This window comes from Falco punctatus (assembly GCF_963210335.1).
Source record: "Falco punctatus genome assembly, chromosome: 6".
Lineage (NCBI taxonomy): Eukaryota > Metazoa > Chordata > Aves > Falconiformes > Falconidae > Falco > Falco punctatus.
Genome location: NC_137585.1, coordinates 71,491,347 through 71,508,988, shown reverse-complemented (window position 1 = coordinate 71,508,988; position 17,642 = coordinate 71,491,347). Strand labels below are relative to the sequence as shown.

The 17,642-nt window shown below is 64.0% G+C and overlaps 2 protein-coding genes across 8 annotated transcripts; both read right to left on the bottom strand.

The window, feature by feature from the left end:
• Positions 1-56: 56 nt before the first annotated feature.
• On the bottom strand, positions 57-13,102 carry LOC308066504 (cadherin-related family member 5-like). Of its 7 annotated transcripts, none has more exons than XM_080393879.1 (16): positions 11,663-13,101; positions 10,600-10,698; positions 9,548-9,765; positions 8,885-8,944; positions 8,687-8,779; positions 8,085-8,171; positions 7,863-7,973; positions 6,093-6,263; positions 5,919-6,009; positions 5,029-5,135; positions 4,644-4,844; positions 4,126-4,257; positions 3,846-3,924; positions 3,051-3,241; positions 2,758-2,778; positions 57-2,515 (listed from the first exon to the last, which is right to left on the bottom strand). In XM_080393879.1, the coding sequence occupies exons 2-16, from the start codon at positions 10,658-10,660 to the stop codon at positions 2,072-2,074; spliced, it is 2,067 nt and encodes a 688-aa protein (XP_080250005.1). In that variant the 5' UTR covers positions 10,661-10,698; positions 11,663-13,101; the 3' UTR covers positions 57-2,071. The 7 variants fall into 7 exon arrangements, with proteins under 7 accessions (XP_080250005.1, XP_080250002.1, XP_080250004.1 ...); XM_080393876.1 differs by having other exon boundaries at positions 3,048-3,241; positions 11,663-13,100; XM_080393878.1 differs by having other exon boundaries at positions 3,048-3,241; positions 9,548-9,762; positions 11,663-13,099.
• A 691-nt stretch (positions 13,103-13,793) lies between these two features.
• On the bottom strand, positions 13,794-15,065 carry ATP6V1F (ATPase H+ transporting V1 subunit F). Its single transcript, XM_080393891.1, has 2 exons — positions 14,845-15,065; positions 13,794-14,469 (listed from the first exon to the last, which is right to left on the bottom strand). The coding sequence occupies exons 1-2, from the start codon at positions 15,000-15,002 to the stop codon at positions 14,268-14,270; spliced, it is 360 nt and encodes a 119-aa protein (XP_080250017.1). The 5' UTR covers positions 15,003-15,065; the 3' UTR covers positions 13,794-14,267.
• Between the last annotated feature and the right edge of the window lie 2,577 nt (positions 15,066-17,642).

Sequence of the window (17,642 nt, the reverse complement as noted above, 5' to 3'; positions counted from 1 at the left end):
CTGAGGCACCAGGGGGGTCGGGGCGGGGAGGCCTGGGGATGGTCGGTCCCTGGCGGGGTGCGGGGGGGCTGTGTGTCCCCCCCCCTCCCCCGGGCCTTTCCCAGCCGTGGCAGCTGTCGGGGATTAGAGCGGCCGGGGGATTAGCGGGGCTGCCCGGCTATTTACTGCCGGGGGGAGAGGTGGGTGTGCGAGTGTGCAAGGTGGGAAGGGGGTGCAGGGCGGGAGGGAATTGCCCTGGCGTGGAAGAGGGTGTGCAAGGTGAGTGTGCAAGGTGGGAGGGGGTGTGCAAGGGAAAAGGGGAGGGTGCAAGGTGGGAGGGGATTGCACAGAGTAGGTGGCAGGCGTGCAAGGTAGGAGGTAGGTGTGCCAGGCAGGGAGTGAGTGTGCAAGGTGGGAGGTGGGTGCAAGGCAGGAGGGAATTGCTCAGGGCAGAACAGGGGGTGCAAGGCAGGCACTGGGTGTGCAAGTGCAAAGGGGAGTGTGTAGGACAGGCAGTGGTGGGGGGTGCAAGGGAGGAGGGGATTGAATGGAGTGAAGGTAGGTGTGCAAGGGGGGTGGTGCAACGTGGGCAGGAATTTCCTGGGGCAGAAGGGGGTGTGCAAGGTGGGAGGGGGGTTGCAAGTAAAAAGGGGAGCATGTGGGATGGGGAGGAGTGTGCAAGGCGGGAAGTGAGTGTGCAAGGTGGGAAGCAAGTGTGCAAGGGAAAAGGGGAGTATGCCAGGTAGGAGGTGGGGGGTGCAAGGTGGGTGGGGATTGCACAGGGTGGGAGGTGGGTGTGCAAAGTGGATTAGAACCGAATGGGGTGGAAGGGGTGTAGGAGGTGAGTGTCCAAGGTGGAGGGGGTGTGCAAGGGAAAAGGGGAGTATGTGTGTGTGGGGTGCAAGGTGGGAAGTGAGTGCGCAAAGGAAACAAGAAGTGTGTGAGGCAGGAGGGGATGGCGCAGAGTGGGAGGCAGGTGTGCAAGGCAGGAAGGGCTGTGCCAGGCACAGGGCCGTGAGTGGCCCTTGTGCTCCCACTGCACCCTAGTGCTTCCAGGGCTCCCAGTGCTTCCAGCACAGGTGGTCCCCAGTGTCAGGAGGTGTGCCCACCCCCGGGTGAACACAGGCATGTTTCACCCACACGTGCATATTTGCACACCTGGGTGTGTCACCCGTGGGTGCCCCCCAGCATAGGATGGGTGCCGGGTCCTGGTGGGGTGACAGTGATGGTGACCCCGGAGATTAGTGACAAACAGCCACACAAGCCTCTTAGCAAGGGCCGCCCACGGCCACTCACAGCCCTGGGGTCACGGGTTGGGGGAATGGGGACCCCACCCAGGGGACACCAGCAACCCCTGACCCCTGTGCCTGAGGACCTCAGGGACCTCAGCAAGAGCCCCATGGCAACCCCACCCCATGCACGGGACAGCGACCCCATGGCACCCCAAGGACACCCACGGCACACAGGGACCCTTGTGGCAGCCAGGGACACCCATGGCATGCTGGCACCTTCATAGTACCCAGTGGACCCCTGTGGCACCCAGGGGAACCCCAAGGCTCTCTACACCCCAGGGACCCAGCACTCAAAGTCCATGACACCCCCACCCCATGCACGGGACAAGAGCCCCATGGCAACCCCAAGGACCCCCATGGTGCTTAGGGACCCTTGTGGCAGCCAGCGGACACCCATGGACCCTCATAGTACCCAGGGACCCCAAGGCCCTCCGCACCCCAGCGTCCCAGCACCCAAACCCCGTGGCACCCCGGGACTCGCGCGACCGGGCCGTGGGGCAGAGCCCGCTTCACGCGCGTGGGGCCTTTAAGGGGCGGGACGATGGTGGCCCCGCCCCGGGGCGTGGCGGAGGGAACGGGAGCGCGGGAGATGCCACGTGGGGGCGCGCCGGGGGCGAGCGGAGCCGGAGGGGGCCCGAACCCCCAGTGCATCCCGGTGCCTCCCCAGTGCCTCCGGCTGGGGGCTGTGACCCCCCCTCCAGTGCCTCCCCGCCCCAGGGAGCCCCCGCTGTCGCTCCAGGTGTTTATTGGTGCCATCGCGACAGCAGCTGCGCTCCCCCCGGCCACCCTGCGCCCCCCCCTCAGCACTCGATGGAGTCCTCCAGCAGCTGCAGCAGGGTGGGGGGCACCCTGGGGCCCCCCATCGCCGCCTCCTCCAGGCTCTCCTCGCTCACCTCCTCCAGCGCTGGCAGCACCGCTGGGGGCCCCCCGCGCCGACCCCCCACTGCAGGGCTGCCCCCTGCCTCCCCGCCGCCCCCCACCACCTCGCTTGGGCTGGGGGGGCTGGCTGGAGCAGGGGGAGGAGACTCCTGTGGGGATCCCCCCGGGGACCCCCCCGGCCGCCCCACTGAGTTGGCCTGGGGTTTGGGGACTGGGGGGAGCTGCGGGGCAGGCGGAGGGGGAGGCGGTGGTGGTGGTGGTGGCGGTGGTGGTGGTGGTGGTGGGGCGGCCTCGCCCCCCTCACTGTACCCCTCGTTGGGGTAGTAGAGGTTGGGGGGGCTCGGGGACGACTTGCCGGCAGGGACCTGCAGGGGGGTACAGAGGGGTCAGGGGTCCCCCCCATGGGACCCACCCCCGCCATGGGTCACCCCCCCGGCACCCTGCAGCAGCACAGGGACCCCCCAGCACCCTTTTGGGGGGGCTCAGAACAGGGTGATGCTGTGCTGGCCCTGCCCCAGCACCCTTTGTGAGGGGGTTGTCAGGGCAGTCTCCCCACCCTTGCGGGGGGGGGGGGGTGTCAGCGGCTGGAACCACCCCCAGCACTCACCGGCTGGAACCACCTCAGGCTCTGTGGGAGCGGAGAGAGGGACAGAGGCGTCAGGTGGGGAAACTGAGGCACGGAGGGGCCCCTGCCCTTCCCAGCTCGACTCTACTTTTGAAGACCCCACCCCCACCCCCCGCGCTGTAGAGCTAGGAATATAGCTGGGGGTGGTGGTCAGGGACAGGATGGGGGGGCTTGGGGTGCAGGGAGAACTGGGGGGGTCCGGGGGTGTTTGGGGGTGCAGGGTGGGTGCTGGGGGACGTTGGGCTGTGGGGGGGCTTTTGGGAGGCCCCTACCACGTTGGGGTGCTTCTCGATGGCCAGTGCTGCCCGGTCAGCCGTCTCCTGCTGCCGCTGGCGCTTCTTCATCAGCCTCATGATGAGGAAGAGGCTGGCGGCGGTGAGGAGCAACAGGGCCCCCAGCCCCCCTGCTAGCACTGCCGTGTTCACCGAGCTCCGGCCTGGCCCCATCTCTGAAGGGTCCCGCGGGGCTGTGGGGACAGGTGAGAGGGGGGGGGGGGGGGGGGCACGCTGCTGGGGATTGGGGGGGCCTGACAGGGAGGACCCCATTGCTGGGGGGGGCCTTGGTGCTTTGGGGCAGGAGGGGGCCCTGGGGGTGTGTGTCACTAAGCTATGGGGCAAGACGGGACCCCATCCCATGGCAGGTCACAGGGCAAAGGGACGGGGGGCACGCTGCTGGGGATTGGGGGGGCCTGACAGGGAGGACCCCATTGCTGGGGGGGGCCTTGGTGCTTTGGGGCAGGAGGGGGCCCTGGGGGTGTGTGTCACTAAGCTATGGGGCAAGACGGGACCCCATCCCATGGCAGGTCACAGGGCAAAGGGACGGGGGGGACCCCATTGTTGAGGGGGGCCTTGGTGCTTTGGGGCAGGAGGGGACCCTGGGAGTGTGTGTCACTAAGCTATGGGGCAAGACGGGACCCCATCCCATGGCGGGTCACAGGGCAAAGGGGCGGGGGGGACCCTGGGGGTGGTGTCACAGGGCAAAGGGGCAGGGGGGACCCTTGGGAGGGTCACAGGGCAATGGGGCAGGAGGGGATCCCCATGGGGGCACAGGCAGCCCCCCCCACTCCATACCCGCCTGCCCTGGCCACAGCACCTCCAGCTCCACTGTGGTGTTCGCTGTCTCCCCCGACTCCTCATCCCTTGCCAGCACCTGGGGACAAAGCAGTGACACCAGAGGGGGGACACAGGGTCCCTCCTGCCCTGCCCCCAGACACTTGGGTTCTTCCCCCAGTGTCTCCTAGCCCTCAGTACCCCCAGCCCCCCAGTGCCCCCCAGCCCTGGTGACCCTAATGCCTCCCAGTGTCCCCTGTGTCCCCCAACCCTGGTGCCCCCCTGCCCCGCCATGTCCCACCTGCAGGTGGTAGGTCTGGTCAGGCCGCAGGCGGTCGGCGCGGGCCACCAACAGCCCGTTGGGCATCACCTGGAAGAGCTGGCTGTGGTTGGTGCTGGGACGCAGGCTGTACTGCACCTGGGGGTTCACACCCTGCGGGGGGGGGGGGGGGGGGGCACCCTGCTGAGCATCCTGCCTACAGCCCTGCCCAAACCCCTGTCCTCATCCCCTGCCCTCATCTCCTGCCTGCATGCCCTGCCCACATCCCCACCTGCAACCCTGCCTGCACCCTTGCCTACATCCCTGCCTGTGCCCCTACCTGCATCCCCTGCCTGCATCCCTGCCCACATCCCCTGCTCAGACCCCTGCCCGCATCCCCACCGGCATCCCTGCCTGCATCCCCTGCCCAGACCCCTGCCCACATCCCCATCTGCATTCCTACCTGCATCCCCTGCCCAGACCCCTGCCCGCATCCCCACCGGCATCCCTGCCTACATCCCCTGCCCAGACCCCCGCCCGCTCGCCCACTGGTCTCCCACCTCAGGGAAGTCAGGGTCGTGGGCGCGCAGGGCCAGCACGTGGCCGCCGAAGGTGAGGAGGAGGGCAGCCTCACGGGCGCCAGCGGGGACGAAGGCCTGGTACATCGGGTGGGCGAAGCGTGGCGGGTGCCGGTTGGCAGCCAGCACCCGCACCACTGCCTGTGTCACTGCATACTTGTTGGCATCGTTTACCTGCGAGGCCTGGGGGGGTGGGGGTGTTAAGGGGAGGACCCAGGTCTGAGGGGTGGGGGACACCCAGGTCTGACCCGCTGCCACCCAGTCTCCTGCACCCATGGGTGCTGCCTGGCAGCACCCCAGCCCCCACGCCATGGGTGTCCCTCAGCACCCACCACCCCAGGGACCCACAGCCCCTCCAGCCCCCCACCATGATGCTGAGGCTGATAGCGGGTGTGCTCCGGCTGCTCTCCACCGCCTGCAGCAGCGTGATGGCTCCTGTCATGTTGTCGATGTGAAAGCGGCCGCTCTCCTGCCCTGAGGACACACACACAGGCCCCCACTGAGGCTAAGCTGGGGAACCCCCCACACCCCGTCACCCACACCCTGCCAAAAGGCATTGTGGGAAACTCCCCCCCCCTGCCCTGGCCATTCCTGAGGGAGGGTCCCTAATGTGTGTGTCATCCCCCTCACCTTCATACCTGGCCCCCCAGGGCTGGGAGGGCACCCCCCCTATTTTGGAGGGGCACATGGTGTGTGTGTCCCTTATTAACCCACTGAACACCAATATGGGGTGTTTAACCCCTCAGGTGCTGGAGCACCCTTGGGTGTGCCAGAGTGTGCCCTCCCGCCCCGGTCACGCTGCAGCCCCCCCTGTAATGGGTGGGTTGGATTAGGCCCCCCCTTCTCAATCCCTTTATACAATTTGCATTTGCAAGGTCCCATTGGATCCCGGCAATTGGATTGTGCCTGCACCCACCCTCCGACACAGACCCCCCCAGCACTGCCTGCCCCAGGGACTGGGGGGTGCAGGAGGGCACTGCCCTGTGAACCCCTAACCCAGGCACTGTGGCCAGCTCTGCCCACCCATGTCCATGCCCACTCATACCCACCCAGCCACGCCTACCCACACCCGCCCGTGTACCTTCCCACCTGTGTCTGGGTGTCCCTGCCCATGCACACCCACCCACCCATGCCCACTTATGTCTTTGTGCCCTGCCCATATGTCCCTGCCCACCTGTGTCCATGTGTCCGTGTATCCCTACCCACCATGCCCACATGTCCCTGCCCACCCGTGTCCCTGCCCACCCGTGCCCATACCTGCCAGCAGGGAGTAGGTGATGGCCGCCCTCAAGCCCCTGTCCCCGTCCTCAGCGTAGACAGAGCCAGGGCTGAAGCTCAGGGGACCCCCCTGGGTGGGGGGGACACAGCCAGCTCAGCCCCGCAGGACTCCCCCCACCTGGCCACCCACCCCCAATGTCCCCATGTCCCCACCTGGAGCTGGCCCTCTGTGACATTGGCGGTGTACACGGGGCTGGTGCAGATGGTGAGGCCATGGTGGGTGCGGGGAGTGCAGGGCAGGAACTGGGGGTACTGGTCATCCCCATCCAGTACATTCACCCGGATGTGGGCAGAGGCATTGAACCGCTCCTTGGTGTTCATCTCCTGGGGACAGACACACGGATGGACGGATGGATGGATGCCCTGGGGGCAGATGGCTCCCCTGCTGGGGGGCAAGCCCTGCCTGTGCTGAGCCACTGAGTTTGCTGGAAAATGGAAGGGGTGCTGCCTGGCCAGGGCACAGGGACCTCCAGGGGACAGGGACACCCATGTGACATGAACCCCCAGGCTGCAGCAGGAATGAGGTCACCAGTTCAGGACATGGTGGGGGGTCCCAGAGGTCTCAGCCCTGGGTATGGGGTGCTGGTGGGTGGGACAGGGGTGGTGCCCCCCCAAGCAGTGCCCACTGGTGCGGGGGGGCAGATGCCAGTGGCCCATTAAGGAAATGAGGGGGATTGAGGGCAGGTGCCAGGGGCTGACGGGATCATGTCACCCCCAATTAGCAGGGACAGTGGGGATAGGCCAGCGGGCATGGGGGGGCCGTGCTGGGGTGAGGGTCACACCCACACGTGTGCGCTGTCCCTGTGGCATGGCAGTGGGAAGTGCTGGGTATGGGGTGGGCACAGGGGCCCCCAAGGATGTGTCATGGGCACAAAGTCCCAAGAGCCCCAGCAGTGGGGCTGCACAGGCATGGCGTGGAGGCATGGGAAGAGGGGATGCAGGGACATGGGATGGGCAGAGGTGACACGGCATGGCCATGAGGTCCCCAGATGCATGGCAGTGGGGCTGCATGGACATGGGGTGGTGATGGAATGGGCATAAGGGGCCACAGGGACATGGGATGGAAATGGCAGGGACACAAGAGACACAGGGACATGTAAAATGTAAAAATGGCATGGGCAGAGGGGACACAGGGACACAGCATATCCACAAGGTCCCCAGACCCACATCAGCAGGGCTGCATGGACATGGGCTGGAGATAGCATGGGCAGAGGGGACACAGTGATATGGGGTGGGTGCAAGGTGCCCAGACTCACAGCAGTGGGGCTGCGTGGGCACAGGGTGGAGATGCCATGGGCACAAGCAATGTAGGGACCTGGGATGGAGATGGTGGGGACAGGGGAGATGTGGGGTAGAGGTGGCAGGGATATGAGGGGACACAGTGACACAGCATGTCCATGAAGTCTGAAGACCCACAGCAGTGGGGCTGCATGGACATAGGGTGGAGATGGAGTGGGCACAAGGGACACAGGAACACACAGTGGAGATGGCATGGACATGAGGGATGCAGGGACGTGGGGTGGAGATGGGGTGGGCAAAGAGGACACAGAAACATGGCATGGCTGCAAGGCCCCCAGACCCACAGCAGTGGGGCTGCATGGACACAGGGTGGAGATGGTGTGGGCAGAGGGGACACAGTGGCACAGCATGTCCATGAGGTCCCCAGACCCAGGGCAGTGGGGCTGCACGGACACAGGGTGGAGATGGTAGGGACGTGAGGGATGCAGGGATATGATGGGCTAGGCAGAGGGGACATGGCATGGCCATGAGGTCCTCAGACCCATGGCAGTGGGGTTACCTGGAGACGGGGTGGCAATGGCATGGGCATGAGGAGACACAGGGACACAGGGCAGGTGCAGGGTCCCCATCCCCACGTCAGCAGTTTGGCATGGGCAGGGGCTCCCACGGTCACGGGGGGCTCACCACGGCGGTGACCACCACCTCCAGCTGCTGCCTGCTCTCGAAGTCGAGGGCACGTGCCAGCACCACCTTCCCGCTGTTGGGCAGGTCGATGCGGAAGAACCTGGCATCGGGCTGGGGGCAGGCAAGGGGCTCAGTGCTGGCAGATGGCCCCATCCCCCCCCGCCGCCCCCGCGTGGCCTTGCATCCCCCCTCATCCCCCCTCATCCCCGCCCCCGGGCTCACCGAGGCCGTGTCGATGACGTACATCAGCGTGTCCCCGTCCGCGTCCTCCGCCTGTGTGCTGAACACCACCGAGTGCACGGCCGCCAGCTGATGGCACCGACCCGTCACCACCCGCACCCCCAAACACACACCAGAGGCCCCAGACCCATATAGGTGTCCCCATCCCTCTTGGGTGTCCTCTGTCCCTTCTGGCTGTCCCCACCCCTCTTGGGTGTCCCTGTCCTTCCTGAGTATCCCCATCCCTCCTGGGCACCCCACCTTCTCCCAGCACCATCCCTGTCCCCATCCCCACCATCCCTATTCTCATGCCTGTGCCTGTGCCCATGGCCAGTGCTGTCTGTGTCCCCATTCCTGTCCCAGTGCCCAAGCCTGTCCCCATGGCCATGCTTATGATGCCCCTGTCCTGGTGCCCATCTGCATCCTTGTCCCCATCCCTGTCCTCACCCTCATCCCTGTCCCCATGCCCATGCCTACAACCACCCCTTGTCCCGGTGGCCATCCCCATCCCTGTCCCCATCCCCATCCCCATCTACATCCCCAATCCATGGCCATGGCCACCCCTGTCCTGGTGCCCATCCCTGTCCCCATCCCTGTCCTGGCACCTCACTGATGTTGTGGGTGAGGACAGTAGCTCCCTGGAAGTGAGGCCGGTTGTCATTCTCATTGAGGACCTGGACGATGATCCGGTACTCAACCTGTCAGGGGACATGGAGGGAGGACACAGGGGTGACCGAGAGTGGGACCATGCCCCATGGAGCGGCCAGTGCCCCTTGGACTTCCCAAGGACATGGTGGCCATACCGGGGAGAAGCCATCCTCGGCACACGTCAGGGCCACCATCAACACCGGGGACTCCAGCTCCTGTAAGGGATGGGGCATCAGGCAGGGGGACACAGGAGGGCTGCCCCATGGGGCCACCCCCAAGGGGTCCCCCACCCAGGTAGGTGCAGGCTGGGTGCTGGCTGGATGAGGGTGTAGCAGGTAGACAAAGCACGGACATGAGATGGAGGGCAGCACAGGATGGATGTACAGATGGATAGATGGACAGAGGATGGACGGAGAATGGATAGAAGGTGGATGGAGGATGGACAGAGGATAGATGGAGGGTGGGGAGAGGGTGGACAGAGGATTCAGGCGGGACTGTTGGAGGATGGAGGCAGATGAACACATGATGGAGGTGGGTAGAGACATGGCAGATGGAGAAGGGATGCAGCTGGACACATGATGGGTGCAGGGTGGAGTCAGGATGACTGAAGGATGGATGGTGGCTGGAGGCAGGTGGACACATGATAGAGGCAGGATGGAGGCAAGTGGATGGAGGCAGGATGGATGGAGAATGGACATAGGATGGGTGGGTGCAGGTGGATGGAGGATGGACAGAGGATGGAGGCAGGTGGACACACAATGGGTGCAGGATGGGTGCAGGATGGAGGGCAGTGCACTGGAACAGGGTGGTGGCAGCACCTCACGGTCCAGGGCCCGCTCGGCCGAGACGTTGAGCCGCACACTGCGGCCATCCAGGTAGAACCAAATGGCATCGGCACCAGCCAGGCAGAGTTGGAGCCCAGCGCTGCCCGTGTCCCCTGCCGCCGGCAGCTGGGCCACCAGGCTCCCATGGGCGCTGTTCTCTGCGATCTCCGTGAACAGGTTCCCAAAGCTGCTGCACCCGTCGCCCCAGGCTGCTGCCACCGTGGGATCAGGGACAGGGACGTGTGTCCAGCCATCCCCTGTCTCCCTGCCCATGGGGTACACATCCCCAGGGGTCTCCAGCTCCTGGTTGCCATCCCTGAGGTCCCTGTCCCCTAGATGATCATCTTTGGGCCCCCAGCCCCTGGTTCCCCACATCCCATATTCCCACGCCCAGGTCCGCACGCCTTAAGGTCCCCATGTCCATGATCCCCACTCCCAACTTCCCACCCCTCAGTCCCCATGCCTCTAGGTCACTGTCACCTGTGTCCCACTCCCTGGACCCCCATCTCTGGGTCACAGCATCCCCCTGGGTCCCCACCCTTTGGTCCTCATGCCCTCAAGTCCCTCACTCTCAAGTCCCCATCCCCAGGGTCCCTACACACAGATGCCCATCTTTGGGTCCCCAACTACAGGGCCCCTTTCCTCAAGTCCCCACTCTCTGGTGACCCCATCCCCTGGGTCCCTGCTCATGGCTGCCACTCCCAGGGTCCCTATAACGTAGGGTCCCCAACTCCAGGGTCTCCTTCCCCAGGCCCCCGTTCCTTGGTGAACCTGTCCCCTTGGTCCCCATCTCTCATGGTTGCCACCGCCACGGTCTCCACCTCCAGGTTCCCCTTCCCCAGGTCCCTATTCCCTGGTGACCCTGTACCTTGGATGCCCTTCCTTGGGTCCCCACCTCTCATGGCTGCCACCCCCAGGGTCCCCTTCCCCAGGTCCCCATGGCCCAGGTCACTGTCCTCACCAGCCACTGCATCCCTCCCACCTCCATGCCCCCAGCCACCCCCGGTGTCCCCAGCATCCTCAGTGCCACCTCTGCTCATGCTCACCTGTGGCCAGCTGCAGTGCCAGGCAGGCAGCCAGGAGGGCCGGGCAGGACGGTGCCTCCATGGGGACCGGGAACCGGGGACGGGGCCCTCGGTGGCAGCCTGCAGCCGGGAAGGAAGGAGTGGGGCTGGCACGGAGCAGGGCTGGCACCCCGGCTCTGTGTCCCCATCCCTTGCCCCCTGTGCCCCCACCTCTGTGTCCCATCAGCCATGGACTCATGCCTGCCACCCTCAGGTCCCCATTCCTGGTTCTCTTCCCCTAGGGTCCTATTCCCTTGGGGTCTTCATGCTTGTCCCCACCCTTGGGTCCCTGTCCCCAGGGTTCCCTTCTCCTGGGGTCCCCATGCCCATGTCCCGTCCCTGTTCCCATCCCATGGGTCCCCACCACAGGACCCTGTGCTTGGGTGCCCCTGTTACCAGAGTGTCCCCGTCCCGGTGGTCTCACCAGCCTCGGGGACTGGGGGCTGGCTGGGCCCCGGCGATGCAGGGGGTGATGTGCCTATGCCAGGCCGGCCCCGCTCCCTGTGGGACAGCTGCGTACCCCCCGCCCCGTCCCACGTGTGTGCCCCCTCCCGCACCGCGTGCCCTACACCCTGTGCTGTGCACCCCCGCGGGGTCTGCAGGGCTGGGGTCCCCTCCAGCCTCCCCGTCTGTGGGGGTGGGGACCATATGGCGCCCCCACCAGCCAGATGCTGGTGCTGCCACCCCAACCCCCCCGCCCCCCCCGCAATTAGCTGCAGCTAATTAGGGCAGGGGGAGGGGGGCTCTCCCCATCTGCCACCCCGACACCCCCGACAGCGGGATAGGGGGGTCCCCATGCTGCCCCGCTGGGTCCCCCCCGCGGTGGGGGGGCAGAGGGGAGACGCGGGGTCCCCTCCTACCCCGGGATCCCTCGGGGGGTCCCCCCGCGCTGCCGCAGCCAGACCCACCCCCCGGCAGAGGACCCAGGAGTCTGGACTACCCCCCGTTCGCAGGCTGCCCCCCGGCCCGGGACCCCAACCCCGGGGCCCCGGTTCCCCCCCGCCGGCCCCCCGGTTCCCCCCCCCCCGGCCCGGCCCCCCCTTACCTGCCCGGCGCCGCCGCCCCCGGCGCTGCTGCCCCTGCCCGGCCCGGGACGGGGGGGCGGATCAGCGGGGGCGGCGGCGGGCTGAGCCGCGGCGGGCGGGGCTGCCCTGCCTGCGCTGCCTGCCCTGCCCGGGGTACCGCCTGCCTACCCTGCCTGTGCTGCCTGGGGGTGTCTCCTGCCCGCACTGCCTGAGGTATCTGCTGCCTGCACTGCCTGGGGAGATCAGCTGCCTTCACTGCCTGTGCTGCCTGCACTGTCTGGGAGCTTCACCTGCCTGCACTTCTTCCCCTGCCTGTGCTGTCTTTGCTGCCCGTACTTCCTGTGCTGCCTGGAGCATCCCCTGCCTGCACCATCTGCACTGTCTCTGCTACCTGCAAGTATGACCTGTCTGCACTATCTGTACAGCTTGCAGAATTCCTGTGCTGCTGGGACTGCACTGCCTGCAATGCCTGGAGTATCGCTTACCAGGCTGCCTGCACTGCCAGGCTGCCTGCACTGCCTGTGCTGCCCACACTACCTGCCATGCCAGCCTGCTTCTACTGCCTGTTGCATGACCTGCCTGCACTGCCAGGCTGCCTGCACAGGGGTGTGTGCACGTGTGGCCCCAGCCCTGCACGCCCTGTCCTTGTGCACACTTGTGTGTGTGTGCAAGGGTGGGTGTCAGAGCATGAGCTCCCACGTGCACACCTGGGTGCGTGTTCAAGGGCTGGGGTCAAAGTGTGGGCACACGTGTACACACCCGAAGGGCCAGGGTCAGGGCATGAGCACCCGTGTGCACACCCGGGTCTGTGTGCAAGGGCGGGTGTTGGGGCGTCCTGGTGCTGAGCTGCGCTAAGCTGCTTTGGGGACAAAGAGGATCAACACGTCCGGCCGTGGGGATGGGCGGGGGCACCCACAGCCCCCCCCGGGTGCATGGGTGTGCAGGCAGGTGTGTGTTGGGGGGTGTGCATGCAAACAGGTGTGCATACATGTGTGTCTGTGTGCATGTGTGTGCATGTGTATGTGTCTGTGTAGATTTGTGTATTTGTGTGCATTCATGCATGCACATTTGCATGTGCAATGTGTGTATGCACATTTGCATGCACAGGTATGTGTATTCGTGCATGTGGCCATGCATGCGAATGTATGTGCATGTGTGTGCATGCATGCACATTTGTGCATGCAGCTGTGTGTGCATGCATGGTGTGTGCACGCATATTTGCACATGCAAGCACGTGTATGTGTGCAATTGGCTGCTTTCTTTGCACATGCAACTAGCTGCACACGTGTGCCATGCATGTGTGTGCCCACACATGTGTATATATGCCCAGTACTGCAGTGCTGTCCCGCCGACCTTAGGGGGCAGCCAGGCGTTTGGGGGACTTCCACCCCCGCCCCCACCCCAGTCATAGCCAGACCCACACCGTGGGACAGAGGGGGTCCCCATTGAACACACACACACACACACACAGAGAAGACCTGGCCCCCAAGCTGTTCCCCAGGTACCAATGACACACACCCCAGCCCAGGGGGCTGCTACACCCCGACTCCACTGCCAGCAGGATGGGGAGGATGGGGACAAGGGGGAGGGTGGGCATGGGGAACTGGGGGGCACATACCCCTGGGGCTAGGGGGCAGGATGCTGGGGGTGTGTGTGAGGAATCACCTGCTGGGGATCCCAGTCCCTCCAGTGCCCACACCATGGCCTGTCCTCTGCCCCCTGTCCCACAGCATGTCCCCCTTACTTGCCTCATAGTGTGTCTCTGCTCTCCACAGCATGTCCCCAAACTACAGCCCTGTCCCATGTCCCCACACCATGGCCTGCCCCCCCCCGTGCCTAGCGTGTCCCTGTCCTCCCCCCATGCCCCACAGCATGTCCTAAAGACACACCACTCTCTCCACCCCCGCTGTGCCCCATAGCATGTGTCCTCCCTCTGTGCCCCATAGCGTGTCCTTGTCCTACATACAGCCTGTCCACCCCCTGTGCCCCACAGCCTCCCATGTGCCCCATTCTTGTCCCTCCACACCCCACAGCGTGTCCCCATGCCACATGCCAGTCCCCCCGCCCTCACCCTCCCAGGAAGACACCGAGCTTCCAGGCGCTGCTAGCTCCCACAGCCCCACCGTGCGACCCACAGAGCAGAGCACGCAGTGAACAGTGACAGCATGTCTTGGGGACACTGAAGGGGGAGACACAAAAGACATTTGGGCACACCGGGGAGTTCAATAAATACCAGCCCCACTTCCCAGGGTGCTGCCAATGGGGCGGGTCATGGTGACAGCACAAGTGCCTGGTGCCCTTGGGGTGTCCCCCACCATCAACATCCCTCCAAGGTTGTCTCCTCCTTGCCCTCACCGGCCACAGCAGGCAAGGATCTGGCAGGATCCGGCAGCGATAGGCAGGGCTGTGGTGCCACTTCCTCTTCCAGCACTTGTCACGGGACAGCTGAGCAAGTGTCACCAGGCACTGCTGGGACCCCCCCAGCACCCACAGACCCCCTCAGCAGCACGCTGGGGTGGTGTGGGGACCCTGGGGTGGGTTGAGGACCCCAGGCTGGGGTGCCAGCACCCGCAGACCCCCCCCTAAGCAGCACCCCGGAGTGGGTGGGTGGTGTCATAGGGGTCCCTAGCGCAGGTCTTCGGGGCTGAAGACACCGCGGGCGCGGCGCAGGACAGAGTCCTTGGCAGGGTCGTAGGGGTGCTCCTTGGAAGGGATCTCCAGGATGGCGGGCAGGGGCCGGGCGTGCGCCTCCACTGCATGCCGGATCAGCTCTGCCAGGCACTGGCTGATCAGGATGATCCCGATGTCCTCCCGGTTCAGGAAGCTCCTGGGGACGGGAAGGGAGGGTCAGGGACTGGGCTCGCCAGGCACCCCCGTGATTCATTCCCCCCCACCCCCAGGGCCCCCCCCACCTCGCACCGGACTCCTGACAGGGACCCCTGAGACACCGACCCCCCCTCCAAGGACTGCTGAGACCCCCTGTCCCGCTCCAGACTCCTCCTCCCCACCGGGGACTCCTGGCCGGGACCCACCCCGTGTCGCTGGCCTCCCTCACTCCCGGGACATCCCATCCCCCGGGAACCTTCCCCAAACCCCAGACCTCCTCCACCCCTGGGACCCACCCTAGGCCCCAGGACCCCCTCCATTCCTGGCCCTCCCGCCCGGCCCCGCGGTCCCCCTCCCCCCCCGCCGCAGGGCCTACCGGAAAGTCTCCTCGATCTCGGCCAGGCTGGTCTCCTTTTCCACCACCAGGAAGTTGGGCTTCCGGTGCTTGTCCAGCTCGCCCACGCCGCCCAGCAGGAACCCGGTCACCGTGTCCTCATCCCCCAGCACCGCGATCAGCTTCCCGCGGCCCGACATGGCGACACCGGCACCCGGCTCGCCGATACCGGTGGCCGCTACGCATGCGCCACTGCGGAGGACACGCCCCCTCCTTTGGCCCCGTCGCCCGGGCAACTGCGCTGTCGCCCCGCCCAAGCCGTGCCTTCGAGCTCCGCCCCTGCCCCGCTGGCCCCTCCCCGCCCCATGGCCCCGCCCCGCCGCTCTGGCCCCACCCCCGCGCTTGGTGCGGCCGCGCGTGGCGCATGCGCAGCACGCCGTGCAGTGAGGGAGCGTGGGGCCCCGGCATAGCGCCCCCGGAGCTCCTGGTGCCGGTGTCCTGCTCTGGACCCGCCCCCCGCCCAGGACTCGCCCTCCGGACCCCAGTATCCTGCCCTAGACCCCCCCGGGGCCCCAGTATCCTGCCCCAGACTCCTTCAGGATTCCCCTGGACCCTGGTGTCCTGGCAAGGACCCCACCGCAGACCCTCGTATCGTGTTTTTCTACTAATAATCAACTTAATCTTATATGGAACCGTAAATAACCACAACTAATGCACTAAAATAATAATAATTCATAGTTCTTCCAATTCATAATATCAGGAGAGAATTAATCTGGTGTCCACACAACACCCAGGCCCCCAGCCCACCCCCAGTATCCTGCCTCAGACCTCCCTAGGATCCCCATTATCCTGACCTAGACCCCTCTCCAGACTCCCCCATCCTATCTCAGGATCCCTGTTATTCTGCCCGGGACTCCCCCAGGCCCCCCCCGGACCCGATGTCCTGCCTTGGGCCCTCCCCTGGAGCCGATGCCCTGCCCCAGACCCCCCCTGGACTGCAGCACCCTGTCCTAGGCACCCCGTCTTGTTGCAGATTTGCTAATAAGTTAGATTAATTAACCACATTTGATTTTATAGAGTTATTTTAATAGGAATATAGAGTTATAAGAAATATTTTAATGAAACTTGTATTTGTACAGCAATAGCTGCAATGAAATCCTCTGTATAACCCCGTACCAAGGCCGAAGGAATTGGTCAGAATCACCTAGTAGGAATGTTTAGAACTTAGATAACAGACTTAAGATTCAAGATGATTGTTTATATGTAACCTAGAAGAATGTACTAAAATGTCAAAATGAGAATTAATGTGAACTGGGGAGAGTCGAGTGAAGCAACTTGTCGTTACCGGCCAAGAAACAGTTCCCTTAAGTGAAAGGTAACTCCGGCAGGGGACAATGTGACCACCGACTCATGTACCACCTACCTGAATAATACACCAGACCCATTTCCAGACCTTTCTAACCTTTACTGCGCAGAATCGGATATGGGAGGAGAGTATGTTAATGATTTTTGGGAAATACTATGTTTATGCATGAATACTTAATGAATGTGTATGAGTAAGTCCTAGATAAGGTGTATGATTTTGAACCATGGTGTGCGTTGATCGTGAGAGGACTCATTCATGCACCCGGCCATCAATAAAGAAGTGTCTGCTTATCTACATCACATTGGTGTTGATAAGTTCTTCATTCCGAGATTTCAGTAACACCCTCAGAGGGGCCCTTCGCAGGATCCCCTCGCAGGGACCCCTCACAGGATGCCCTCACACGGACACCTCACAGGGAAACCTCACACAATCCCCTCATAGGGGCCCTTTGTAGGATCCCCTCACAGGATCCCCTCGCAGGGACACCTCACAGAATCCCCTCACAGGGGCCCTCTGATGGATCTCCTCGCAGGGACACCTCACAAGATCCCCTCACAGGATCCCCTCACAGGGACACCTCACTGGGACCCCTTGCAGAGACCACTCACAGGGACCTCGCATCGGTCTGTTGCTGTTTGTTACACGTGTGGGCAAGAAGGCCACCTAAAGAAGGACTGCCCAAAGAGATGGAGGCTGGGAAGGGCTGATGGTTCAGGTCTGGTGTGCCATGGATGTAACAGACCAGGGCATTTTGCCAAACAATGTAGATCAAGGTGGCAACAGAGGGCAGGAAATGGGGGGAGGAACGCAGGGAGGAACCTCCACAACAAGCCCAGTTTATGCAGTGAACTCGCAGCCTGAATAACAGGGATCGCCGGATTGGATGTCACTGGGATTGCCCGATTGGATGTCACCACAGTAAAAAATTGAGCGTGCAGTTCCTTGGGCATTCTAATGTGACTGTACAAGGGCCCTGCAGCGGATCATCGACACGGCCTTTTTGGTTAAAAACAATTGTAGAGGAATGAAGATAGTGGGTTAATTAACATTGATAATATGCAGCTGTGGCCTTTCTTCACCGGCAGTGGGTTGATTGACATGGACGATGTGCACCTGTGGCTTGTTCCGCTAGCTAGTTAAATAGCCCTGAGGAGTGTGGGAGAAGGGTAGCTGGGTGGGGAAGGAGTAGTGTGGCCTTGCCTTGCCTTGCCTTGCCTCTGGAGGAAGGTGAAACAGAATCTGACTGTAAAGCCTTGTTGCAATCTGATAGCTTGCTGGTGCTGCAACAGGACATGGCTGGGGGGCAGTGGGGCCATGTATAGTGCCACGTCCAGGAGAGCATAAGGGCAGGGACATGAAGGTCCTGGGGGGCCTGTGAGGTGGTACCGGTGGCACCTGTGGAGCTGCCAGCAGAGGCAGTGGTGCCTCGCCTCGCCTCGCCTCCAGAGGCAAAACAGAATATGACTGACTGTAA

Excerpts from the sequence above, each read along its gene's own strand:
- LOC308066504 (XM_080393876.1), bottom strand. The coding sequence starts at position 10,660 with ATGGAGGCACCGTCCTGCCCGGCCCTCCTGGCTGCCTGCCTGGCACTG. Across the intron at positions 6,264-7,862 it reads AGGTGGTGGTCACCGCCGTG|GAGATGAACACCAAGGAGCG; the intron begins GTGAGCCCCCCG and ends GTCTGTCCCCAG. Across the intron at positions 6,010-6,092 it reads TCACAGAGGGCCAGCTCCAG|GGGGGTCCCCTGAGCTTCAG; the intron begins GTGGGGACATGG and ends CCCCCCACCCAG.
- ATP6V1F (XM_080393891.1), bottom strand. The coding sequence starts at position 15,002 with ATGTCGGGCCGCGGGAAGCTGATCGCGGTGCTGGGGGATGAGGACACG. Across the intron at positions 14,470-14,844 it reads GAGATCGAGGAGACTTTCCG|GAGCTTCCTGAACCGGGAGG; the intron begins GTAGGCCCTGCG and ends TCCCGTCCCCAG.